At 38.5% G+C, this 12,523-nt stretch overlaps 1 protein-coding gene across 5 annotated transcripts in view; it reads right to left on the bottom strand.

Annotated features, from left to right (window-relative positions):
- Positions 1-12,523, bottom strand: part of GNPTAB (N-acetylglucosamine-1-phosphate transferase subunits alpha and beta) — a 45,591-nt gene that overhangs the window by 9,607 nt on the left and 23,461 nt on the right. For all 5 annotated transcript variants that reach the window (XM_071728161.1, XM_071728144.1, XM_071728153.1 and 2 more), the window contains 8 exons: positions 11,919-12,098; positions 8,840-9,010; positions 7,074-7,197; positions 5,851-6,054; positions 3,276-4,381; positions 2,037-2,236; positions 1,553-1,772; positions 406-519 (listed from right to left, as the gene is read on the bottom strand). In XM_071728161.1, coding sequence (XP_071584262.1) covers positions 406-519; positions 1,553-1,772; positions 2,037-2,236; positions 3,276-4,381; positions 5,851-6,054; positions 7,074-7,197; positions 8,840-9,010; positions 11,919-12,098 — 2,319 coding nt within the window. The remainder of the gene's footprint in view (positions 1-405; positions 520-1,552; positions 1,773-2,036; positions 2,237-3,275; positions 4,382-5,850; positions 6,055-7,073; positions 7,198-8,839; positions 9,011-11,918; positions 12,099-12,523) is intronic.

The raw sequence follows: 12,523 nt of genomic DNA on the forward strand, positions 1-12,523 counted from the left end.
AAGGACTTAGTCTGAAGCCTTCAAATTAGAAAATACTATTTTAATGACATCTATCTGAGGCTTTGGTAGTTTTTTTGAAATTTGTTTTGTTTTTAAATATACCTGGGTTATAGTTCACATAAAAATGTATCAAAAACTTCTAGTTTGAGATGCATTTGGTATACTGTCTTTTTTGGTTTTCACATGAATTTTCTTAACAAGGTCAACTTTTAAAATCCATAATAATAACACTGTGAAGCTCAGCTTTCCTATTTTTGAAGGAAATTAATGGTTTGTAAATTATGAAGTAGCCTGTAGAATTTTCATTTTATAATGCTTCATGTACACATAAGCAGAAATTTTCAAGCACAGTAAATACATATTTAGGAAAGAGCTCAAGTATGTTTTAAGACATATGTTTCTTACCAGATTAGGATCATAATATGCTTCCTGAGTTGGTGGAATGACATTGATCTGAGTGATGTTGGCAGGAAGAGATTTAGAGCAATTTATTAGCATTTGTTCTAGACCTGTCAAATCCTAACAGAAAGAGAAGGGGAAAAAATAGATAATCCTGTTTTATCACTGACAATAGTTCTAAAACTTTAGGGTGCGCAGGCATATTAATGTACATAGCAAATTTTTGTGCTAATGCTGGAAATAGAGACTTAATATTCAGTATACACGATTTAGTAACTGCAGAAGTCAGTGGGTCTCCCTATATGCCTGAAGTAAAGCAAATTCTCAGTGCACAGTCAAATGAGACCAGATAAAACATGACTTAAAAGTAATTTTCATTTTAAAATGGAGCATATACTTTTACTGAAGATGTCAGCACAGTACAGAATTCCCAAACCAGCAGAGGCATATCAAACCCCAAATCAAGTAAACAAAGAGACATGAGCTGAATGGACAGGAAGAAGTTTTTCTGACTATGGTACAGGCCAGGAACACACCAAAGCAGGGCTGTGTTCCAGCTATGCCGATGATTTTATGTTCAAGAACAAATTATTTTGTTGGTTTGTGCTGATTACTTTCTGTAATATAGTAACAGTACACTTCCCTCCCTATTATCTGTCTTTAAGAGTGTAAGTCCCACAAAGACCATGTCTCTTTGTTTATCAGGTTCTCAGAAATGTGACTCTTTGTATATGATTATTATATTTACTAGCATGATTTCCTTTGCTACCCTTTTTCTCGCTTCTTTCTTTAGGGCACAAGTTCTTCAGGCCAAGGATTGTCTTTTCCAATCTGTGAGAACAAGGGGAAGCACAGCAGGATCCCACTCTTCACAGTGGCTTTTACCAGTGAACATCTTTTCTGACAAACTCAAACCAAATGCCTTCTTGAACTGGAACACCAGGGATCCATTTTTCTGACGTTGCCAGAAATCAATCTAATTGTTATACTCCATGTAATAATGACAAAGTAGAAGACCATGTTATATTCTCCCGGTAAAATTTAAGAATTGCCAAATGTTACAGATGGTATAAAGCACAGCTAAGTAAAGATTTTTATTTTAACAGTTTTGGACTGAAGTTGTTCTAAAAGCTTAGTGGTAAGGAAAGAGTACCTGTAAACTTAATGGTAGTTCATGGATTCTTGTGGCCAAAGTGCGAATCTCTCTGTCAGACAATATGCCCGACTGGTCCGTATCGACCTCGTCGAAAATCTGAGAAATGTTCAGTGGCTGGACTGCACTCATAAGATAGTAGAAATAGGAAAAAGCAAACTGCATATCTTCTGAGTGCCTCACTTTGTGAAATGACGTCTTGTCAAACTCTTCAGGAAACCTATATAGGAATGTAAAGTAATTTAGTACTCCGGTTTCTTAAAAGTAAAACTTTCCTTACCTAAAAACAAGTTCTCATCTAGAACTTTAAGAAGGTCCTCAGAAGTTCTCTTATTTTGGCTCAACTATCACGTCATAATAAACTCCCTATTTCATAATATGATTTTAATTAGCATCCATCAACACTGGAGATGACTATAGTAAAGCATCAGCAGAAAGGTAAAATTAATTAGTTTTACATTATTTCAAACAAAGACATACTCACATATCCTGTAGCTCTTGCATAATGGTGCGGTCAATCATATGAGGCATGTGAGCGGGGACTTTCCGAGATGTAAATCCAAATTTGCTGTTTAAAAGCTTATTTACATATCGGAGGGAATCAGCAAAAGTGTCTTTCAGCTGCCTTCCAAAATGTTTACCATCAGTAAAGTATGACATTTGTTTGAGTAATGATTCTTCTTCCTAAACAGCCGGGCAGGCATAAATTAAGGTTACATTACCAAAAAATGTAACTGAAAATGTTAAATACAAAGGAAAAATGACATATCAACCAGGTGCCAACTCTTTTCAATATCTGAAACCAGTAAGAGAAGTTTTGTTGTTGTTGTTTTTCTTCATATTCCTTAATTCTGCTTACAAAAGATAACAGGTATCTGTTAAAAGTTTCATGCTTTGTGGAAAAGTAGTTGATAATACACTTCCTAAATATTTGTGTTCTGACACTTCACACAGAGTCCACTTGCTATCACATTTATTTATAGTATTGCCCTTTTTCCCTGATTATTCATCCACATTTGATAAATCAAATTGCTATGAATATAAAGGTTCCTCATGCAAACTATAATCTCAGATCAACAAAAAGAGGTAGCCTTTAAATCACAGCCCCTTTGCTATCTGGAGTAGTGCAAAGCAATTCCTACCAACTAAAGCACAATCTTTTCAGCAGTTCTTAAACCTCTGCCAAAATGCTGTGACTGGAAGAAGAGGAAGCTTCCTACATGTTTTCTTGACATAGCCTGGATATTCAGTTTTGTTGGAAGACTTTGTTTTAATTTCAATTTTTAGAAATTTAATTTTTAGAGCCCAAGTACTTAACTGTTATGCATATTTTTTCCAATTTTTAAAATACATGGGATCCATATTTCCATGCAATTTTTAAACTAAACATGATCAAACAAAATTTTTACTTTGTGCTGTAGTGCTACATATGTCTGAACAACAGCATTGTGCCTCTATACAATGAATAAAAAGCGAATCTGACTAAAAAAGCAGCAGTAGAAAGGAACAGAAATCACTATTCAGCTTTTACAACTGATAAGAGAGACCCAAATCATAAACAAATTAGATTTTATACCAAAAATTCAGAGGCTTTAAAAAAAATCTCACTATTTGCCTCAAAGGCAAGACATATTCCCAATTTATAGATTATATTATCAGTACTCATGCAGTAAATGCAGAAAGAGGCAACCATTCCAAAAAGCACTAATATTAAAATACTCACATCAAGAAGGTCCTGGAAATAATTCTTTTTCTCCCATGGCAAAAAGCCTTTGTAATTTCCAGCATAAGACTGTAATTTTCTTCCCAGTAGCCCCTCCTTTATATTTTTATCCACCTGCACAGCCCCTTTTCCTCCTTCCATTCCCTGAGTGTCTTCACCAGTAACTAAATTCCCAGTGTGCTTTGATTTCTGTGTTTCCCTTAATATAAGTGCATTCAGTACTTTTTCTCGAGTTTCATTTTTATTTCCCATGCTCTGAGAGAGAAGTGTAGACTTAGGATTTAGTTTATAACTAGGTTTAACTGTGTTTATTGCCACAACAGTCCCCATTGTTCCTGTAAGCCTTGAAAGAACTTCTTCAGTTGCTTTTACTGCTTTCATTTTGTCATTTACATCTTTATAAGGCTTCTGCAAGTTGGTATGGTTCTTCTGATCTTCTGAACGATCATGCACACCCTTCTTTTCCAGGCCTCTAATACTCCTTATTGTAGTTAAGAACTGGAAAGGTCTCAGAAGAGCAGCTTTGGATACATTAAATCCTTTTTGAGTGATATCACCATTTAGTAGTTTTAAGTCCAGGTTCTGAAGTGCTAGCTGAACATCTTCAGGAAGGAGAGACACATTCACTGATGGTATTATCACTTCTTCATGAAGCTTCTCTTTTGTGCCGTTTTGACGTTTCCTGACTCTTGGAAAGCGTTTTTCTTCAGGAATATCCTCAAATATCATTTCAGCTTCTGGTATTGAAGTCACAGTCTTAAAATCAGAGTTGGATTTTTGATTGGAACTTGTGTTCAGTTTTGGTTCCTCTCTAGTATCAGCTTCGACAGCTACCTGCATTTTAAACTCTTCATCATTTTTATTTAGAAATGTAAGATTAAAATAGATCACAGTTGCATTCATGCCACTGTGCATTATGAGGTGGATAGTCTTCCATTTGTTAGCAACTGAAGCATGTCGAATAATTGGATTATCACTATATGAACCTTCAACTACTTTCTTGGCTATTTCACTGAAGCTGAAGTAAGGCAGATATTCACCTTTGGGAATAACATAATACGTCTGATTAAGCTGAAGTGTCACTTTATACATCTCTTCAAAGTGATCTGGAAAAAAAAAACCCAAAACAATTAGCAGGGTGAGACTTCTCTTTCAGCCTTTCATTAACTGTACTATCCCCAGCTAAATTCACTATATTAGTAGGGAGAGAGCTTTGTGAAAGAACACTTACTGTAGCCTCCAGTTCCTTGCTCACCTGTCTTTAATAACAAATGATTGGGACACATTTAGATATATAAAGCTTCCAGACATTCCAGTGGTAATTCTAAAAGCCAGTATAATTTCTCACTCTTTTAGTGTCTACCAGAAGATTTTAAGTAGCTCATTATCATGTCTCTTAAAATTATTGATCAGTCAAAAGTAACATACTGTACTACAATTTTGCCAACTGATGTTATAACAGCTGGATTTCACCACTACATTGCATCATTATTTGAGACTATCACAATCAGACAGGCTTCTTCCTCCCATAGCAGAAGAAAGATTATCTGTCACCTTTCATATCAAAATAAACTTCAGACAACTCCATGGGTAACTAGAAGTAGCCTTTGGCAAGAGCCAGCCAAGTCTGAACTCATGCTGTTAGCATAAGAGAGGTTCTTTAAATTTCTCAACCATTACAGGCACTGTGGAGAAGTAGCTGGAAAGCTCCTCTGCAGAAAAGGACCTGGCAGTGCTGGACAGCTGGCTAAACATGAGGCAAGAGTGTGCCCAGGTGGCCAAAAAGGCCAGCAGCATCCTGGCTTGTATCAGGAATAGAGTGGCCAGCATGAGTATGGAAGTGATGGTGCCTCTGTACTTGGCACTGGTGAGGCCACACCTTGGATACTGTGTTCAGTTCTGGGCCCCTCCCTACAAGAAAGACATTGAGGTGCTGGGATGTGTCCACAGGAGAGCTACCAAGCTGGCTGAGGGGCCTAGAGAACAAGTCATACAAGGAGTATCTGAGGGAACTGGGCATGTTTAGTTTGGAGAAAAGGAGGCTGAATTGCCCTCTGCAACTACCTGAAAGGAAGTTTTAGGAAGGTGTTGGCCTCTTCTCCCAAGTGGATAACGACAGGACCAGAGGAAATGGTCTGAAGTTGCAGCAGGGGAGGTTTGGATTAGATATTAAGAAGAATTTCTTCACTGAAAGAGTGTTCAGGCACTGGAACTCTGGTTCTGTGATCATCAACTCAGCTGTCTTTAACTGGTAAATAGATGAAAAGTAATTTCTCCACTTACAGTGTAAGCCTCTTGGTGCAAGGACTTTAATGCTAGCTTCTCTGTAACTTACCAAGCACTTCACCTATGCTTGGCCAATAACAGCTTTATTAAATAAAGCAGCACCTAGGACTGAATCAAATTTGGATCAATGAACCCAAGAGCCATCTGACATTTTCTCTGCATTTCCTAGCAGCTCTTTTCCACAACTGTACAGGGCACAACAGCCCAATCCGAGAGTAATGATGAACCAAAACATCAGGCAATTCAAGGAATCCCTACAGAAATTATATCAGCAATGTTTTTTACGTACCTTGGCCACAGTCACCAGCATCAAACCCACAGGAGAGGACATTGCAGGCTTGATCACAGAATTTATCTGCTAGCCAGGAGTTAGCACAGCCTTGGTTACAGTATGAAACACCACTTATTCCTGCACCAAATTGCCATGGTGGTCCATTCCCAATACCTCCAACTGCACCTCCACCAGCAACATAGCGACTTCCCCCACTGTTACCTTCAAGGAGAGAAAAGAAAACCAAAAACCCAGTCATTTGAAATTCTTATTTCTGAGGAAAGGCATGCTTTAAGCCACGGTGTTAAAGCTAAATTGAGAAATTGACAATCTTATTTATCATCAGTAAAATTAAAATGAGCCAACAGAAACTCAAACATATTTTGTCTTAACTTCAAAAATGCAGGCAGAAAACTGATTTACTTCCTGTGCTTGCAATCTTGATTTTACAGTGTCCCAGTGATATCACTTCCTCAGTCCAGAAGTACCGTTTCATTTTCCTACCTGCAGTCCTGAAAATTTAACCTAGGAACTAATGGTGCAGCTTCATAGTTCTGTATTATTTGGATTGTGAAATAATATATATCTATATGAATACGTATTTTTAAATGGTAATATAATTACAATAACAACAATTATTTTAAACATTGCATTTCAAAACTGGGGCTGTTCAGCCTTTAGAAAAGAAGGCTAAGAGGGGATCTTATTAATGTCTACAAATATCTGAGGGCTGGGTGTCAAGAGGATGAGACCAATCTCTTTTCAGTGGTGCCCAGTAATAGGACAAGGAATAATGAGTTTAAACGAGAACATATAAAATTCCACCTCAACTCAAGGAGAAACTTCTTTACAGTAAGGGTGACGGAGCACTGGAACAGGCTGCCCAGAGAGGTTGTGGAGTCTCCTTCTCTGGAGACTTTTAAGACCCATCTGGATGGATTTCTAAGAGACGGGCCCTAGGTTATCTTGCTTTGGGAGGGGGTTGGACTAGATGATCTCTAGAAGTCCCTTCCAACCCCTAGTATTCTATGATTCTATGATAAATAGTTTCCCATGCTCTACAATTTGCTGTTATTTTCAATACATATTTGTAGTTTGCATGAAATAATGTAAACTGTAAGCCAACTTTTTAATTATTATTAAAAGAGGCAACTTTTGTACTTAGGAGAGTGACAACAGAAATACTCTTATAAGAAAAACCAAACAGCTTGCTTTTTCTAAATTTAACATTGCTGTCTTACCAATGCAATCGCCTCCATCCCAATCACATGCTGAGTTATTACAGGCTTTATCACAGTAACCATCTTTAATCCATGAGCCAGGACATCCCTCAGCACAGTTTGGCACAGGCCAGGTCAAGTAAACCTGGAACAACATTACCATGTGAGAAAAGGACTTGCAAACAGAAGTCAACTGAGCTTGTTTCCAGACGTACAGAGACTTAAAATAATTCATCCCTGTGTATAGTTCATTGAGCATTTACAAGGCTTTACAAACAGCATTTAAGCACCATCACATGTGAAGTTAATGTTATCCCTTTCAAATAGAAGAAAGAATTCAAGAATTCCCAAGGCCACAAAACAAAGCAGCAATGGCCGGAAATAGAAAGCAGGACTTCCTAAATCCATTTCCACAAATGACTTTTCAATGGAAATTAATATTTTATCTTTTATCAGATGAGGAGAACTTAAACTCTAAAATAGTTCTGCAGTTCACTTATTCTCCTGACTCAAAATGTTTCTTTATTACTAACCAGTCATGAGAAGCAGCACATGTTGAACATAATCCCTGAAGCATCTGATCCTCTATGATCTAAGTAATTCTAAGAACTGTCAAGATTTAAAAAAAAAATAAAATGTGTGTGTGTGCATATTTTCAACTGGGGAGGAGTTAAAGATGATACACACTTTCGTTTTGGCCTTATTGGTTCAAGATTTTAGCAGCACATTTCCTACTGAAACACTTACTGATAAGGTTACTGCAAACATTAGAGTCAAGCTGACTTTATCATCAAAACTGAGAATAACTGAGGAATGACAGAACACACAAAGTGATTTTGCAACTATATGATAATGTTCTTAAAGATTTTAAACAACCAAAAGCCTCTTAACATCCTGAAGTACTGAAACAGTAATTTTAGGGTTGCTTAAACTAATTTTGTACAATCCATCTGTGTGTGTACACAAGTGTGCACATCTGGCCCCAGGAAGAGTTTTATTCAGTGGTCTCTAATGTCTTGTGTACTTACTGCTTTAATATGAAATAGTAAATATAAACCTTAATTTTTTCCTCCATGTTGCTCTGGTAGATCAAGCTCATGGATGAGAACTCTGATGGCAACCAGAGTTGCATGACTACTGCTGATGTTTCCTCAGCCTGCTTTCCTTGCTTAACTGCAGTTCTGATAGTAAGTCTGGTGGAAGACTAAAGAACTTGATGTTCATGAACCTGCAAGAATCCATCTTTTAATAAATAATTATTTATATGATTCAGTTAAGATACTGTGAGTCTCTGCACCAGAAGTCATTTCAGGTAAACTGAAATACCAGAACAGTCTGGATGTCATCAGCCCACAGTGTTCCTGTGCAAGATATGATATTTATTTTGAACATTTCCCACAAAACAAAAAGAATTTACAAGAGAGGGAAAACTGAGAGCTGCCAAACATCACATCAGTCTTACTGATGCTTCAATAGTAAGTGGGAGAATTAGAGAACAACACCGATAAACTAAAAGCATGAAGCCTGACAGAGGAACTATTATACTGCCAGAAACCTGAGTGAATATGAATAAAAGTAATTCTACAAGCCAAACATTAACTCAGCACACATACAATAAAAGCCAGCACCCTTCCCACTCTGCATATCTGCTAACAGTGGTCAAGAGTAATGAACCTTTAGAGGTGAAAGGGGGAATGAAGGCAAATCCTTGATTTGCTCTTCCTTTCCAAGTAGTATTTCTTTGCTTCTTTCTACTTCTGGTAAAAAATGCTTTCATAATGGCTTACCTTTTGACCTTTAGAGTGACTGTAAAAATCATCAGGCCACACATCCTTCCCAAACATGACATCATCATTGAGATAGATAAATTTCTGAGAGAGACCACTGATACGGTGAATATGACTTTCAATAGCTGGGGAACTGAAGGTGGGCAAGTGACTCACATTCTGAAATATTTCCTAAAACACAAAAAGCCCCAAAATCAGTTTCAGAACACAAAAATAACAAACACACAAAAAAACAAAAAAACAAGCCATAAAAAGTCAGGCACATCAGATATACTTGGTACGTATCTACTAATGAAAAACTTGTCTCAAGAACAAGAAAAGATACAAAAGGCAATAAAGCAAAAATATTTTGGAAAAAAAAAACCCCAACAAAAAAAAAATCCTAACTGCACTATCTCATTTTCCTCACACAAAACCAGTTTTAAGTCTGCTGCTTTACTAAGAAACTGCACCTGGTTCAATGCAAAGAAAAAAACTCCTCTTTCACTGGACCAGGACCAGCGTACACATATTTAGAATTCTCATGCAGCACAGGATGCACAGAATCTCAAGCAAATTGACCCTGTTCTAGTATTCAGTAAGAATTCTTCCATCTCTCTCAAGGAACTTCATAAGACAGCAGTGAATTTAGTGCCTTGTTATGACTTACATTGCTCAGGGTTCATATGGTATGTCCATATACCAAAACTACTCCTGAATTAATAAGAAGAAATAACATAAATCACATAAATGTTCGGGGCTGGAAGGGACCTCAAGAGACCATCGAGTCCAATTCCCCTGCCAGAGCAGGACCACCTAATGTAGGTCACACAGAACGTGTCCAGGTGGGTTTTGAATGTCTACAGAGAAGGTGACTCCACAACCTGACTGGGCAGCCTGTTCCAGTGTTCTCTCACCCTCACAGTGAAAAAGCTTTTTCTTATGTTTACACAGAACCTCCTATGCTCCAGCTTGCATCCATTACCCCCTGTACTATCATTGGTCCTCACTGAGAAGAGCCTGGCTCCATCCTCCCGAAACCCATTCTTTACATATTTGTAAACATGAATGAGGTTGCCCCTCACTCTCCTCCAGTTTCCTCACTCTTTCCTCATAAGGGAGATGCTCCACTCCATCATCTTTGTGGCTCTGCACTGGACTCTCTCAAGATGGGGCCTCACAAGGGCATAGTAAAGGGGGAGGAGAATTTCTCTCGACCTACTAACCACACCCCTCCTAATATACCCTAGGATACCACTGGCCTTCTTGGCCACAAGGGCACATTGCTGGCTCATGATCATCTTTCTGTCCACTAGAACTCCCAGGTCCCTTCCCGTGCTGCTCTCTAAGAGGTCAGGCCCCAACCTATACTGATACATGGGGTTGCTCTTTCCCAGATGCAAGAACTTGCACTTGCCCTTGTAATTCATTAAATTTCTCCTTGCCCAACTCTCCAGCCTGTCTAGGTCCCTCTAAATGGCAGCACAGCCTTCTGGGGTGCCAGCCAGTTCTCCCAGTTTTGTGTTATCAGCAAACTTGCTGAGAAGGCATTGTCCTATCATCAAGGTCATTGATAAATACATTGAACAGGACTGGACACAACACTGATCCCTGGGGGACCCCACTAGTTACAGGTTTGCAGCTGGACTCTGCACCATTGATCACCACTCTTTGGGTTCTATTGTGTAGCCAATTCTTAATCCATGTCACTGTCCATTCTTCTACTCTGCATTTCCTGAGCTAACTCAAGAGACTGTCTCTTGAGCTAACTCAAGAGACTATCAAAAGCCTTGATAAGGTCAAGGTAGGCTACATCCACTGGTCTCCCTGCATCTACCCATTCAGTTACAGCATCATAGATGGCTATCAGTCAAGCATGATTTCTCCTTGGTAAACCCATGCTAACTACTCCTGATAATCTTCTTCTCTTCCATATGCTTAGAGATGACCTCTAGAATGAGATGCTCCATCATTCTTCCAAAGATGGAGGCAAGGCTGACTGGTCTGTAACTTCCTGGATCTTCCTTCTTGCCCTTTTTGAAGACTGGAGTGACACCTCTCCTGTTTGCCATGGTTTTGCAAAAAGGGAGAGTGGTAGGGCAATAACATCAGTCAGCTCCCTCAACACTCTTGGGTGCATCCCATCAGGACTCATGGACTTGTGTATATTCAATTTACATCACTGATCTCCAACCCAGTCTTCATTGCCCAGTGGTGAGCCTTCCCTCCTCCAGGCTTTCTCTCATGTCCAGGGTCTGGAGTTCACAAGGGCTGGTCATAGGAGTAAAGACTGAAGCAAAGAAAGCATCCAACAACTCTGCCTTCTCTGCATCCTCTGTTATCAGGGCTCACACCTTATTGAGCAGTGGGCCTACATTTTCCCTATTCTTCCTTTTACTACTGATATATTTGAACAAGCTGTTCTTTCTTACTTGCAAGCTTTCAACCCCTTCTACCTCCCCCCTGGATAGAAGTCAGTACATTCCAGCTGCTTTTACATATAAAGAGCAACACCACTGCCTCACGTTGTTAGTCTGTCTTTCCTAAATGGTACATAGCTTTTAGAGCTTTTTATTTTGGTTATTCAGAAATTTTGAAATTTTACTCTATTTTTGAACAAGCTTTTTAGAATGCATAACTACTTTGTTTTGCAGCCACTTTCTTTGTTTCAGTACTCATAATCCATGCTCTGTCAGCACAAGTTTACTAGGTTGTTACAGGACCTGACAGGCTGGTCATGGATTCAGATTGAATTTTCTTCTTCCCAGATTTTCTGTGAATATACTTTACAAGGAAACCAGATATGGGTATATATTAACTGAAGCCTCAGTATTTGGAAAAGCAGACTAAATGGAGGCTTCATATATATCCAGTTACCTATTTAACCAAAATACAAAGACATACTGGGGTTTAATAACCAGGTGAAATGAGGAACAGGTGGCCACTTCCACCTTGCAAATAATGCAGCCTTTAGCTGAAAGGGGACAATTACCCTTCAAAACAAACACAGGTTCTTTACTAGTGGCACTTCCATGCTAGAATATTTTGTTTCAGGTCTTGGGTGGCATTTTTTGTTTGGATTTGTTTGTTTGGCTTTTACCTGATGGGTGACTATAGTTATCCGAGGATTATCCAGATTAAGCCAGGAAGGAATCTGTCCATTGGTGACGATAAAAATATGTCGTACCCAAGGGGCATGCCTCTCTATCGATCGTAATGAGTACCTCAGCTCCTCATTATCTTCAAAACGGCTGGCAGAAATATCTTCATCCTGTTTAGACTACAAAAAAAAAAACAAAACAACACACTTTCTTAGATTTAATATAGAATATTCAAGTTCCAGTCCAGCTAGGCAATAAGTGTGCTTGAGCATATGGGTGTACAAGCGTTTGAGGACTTGAGACATTAAAAAATAAAAAGTACGTTGATCAAGTACCATTATTCTTCTAAAAGATCGTATTCTTCTGAATTATATAGGTGAACAATACCACCTTCTTATATCACTGGCTTACCAACTGGTATCACTAGGATGTCTGCTGAACATACTGCAAGATCGAGTCTTTTGTGAACCCAGCTCCTGAAGAAAGAACCCCAGAAAACACACACCCTCCTGTTTCCCTGCATTATTAGTCTCAATTATTTTCTCATCTTTATCAAAAGCCAAGTCACATTTCAAATCCGTAACATCACGTTTCAGTAATGCAG

This window comes from Heliangelus exortis, chromosome 1 (genome assembly GCF_036169615.1).
Source record: "Heliangelus exortis chromosome 1, bHelExo1.hap1, whole genome shotgun sequence".
In the NCBI taxonomy this organism is placed as follows: Eukaryota; Metazoa; Chordata; class Aves; order Apodiformes; family Trochilidae; genus Heliangelus; species Heliangelus exortis.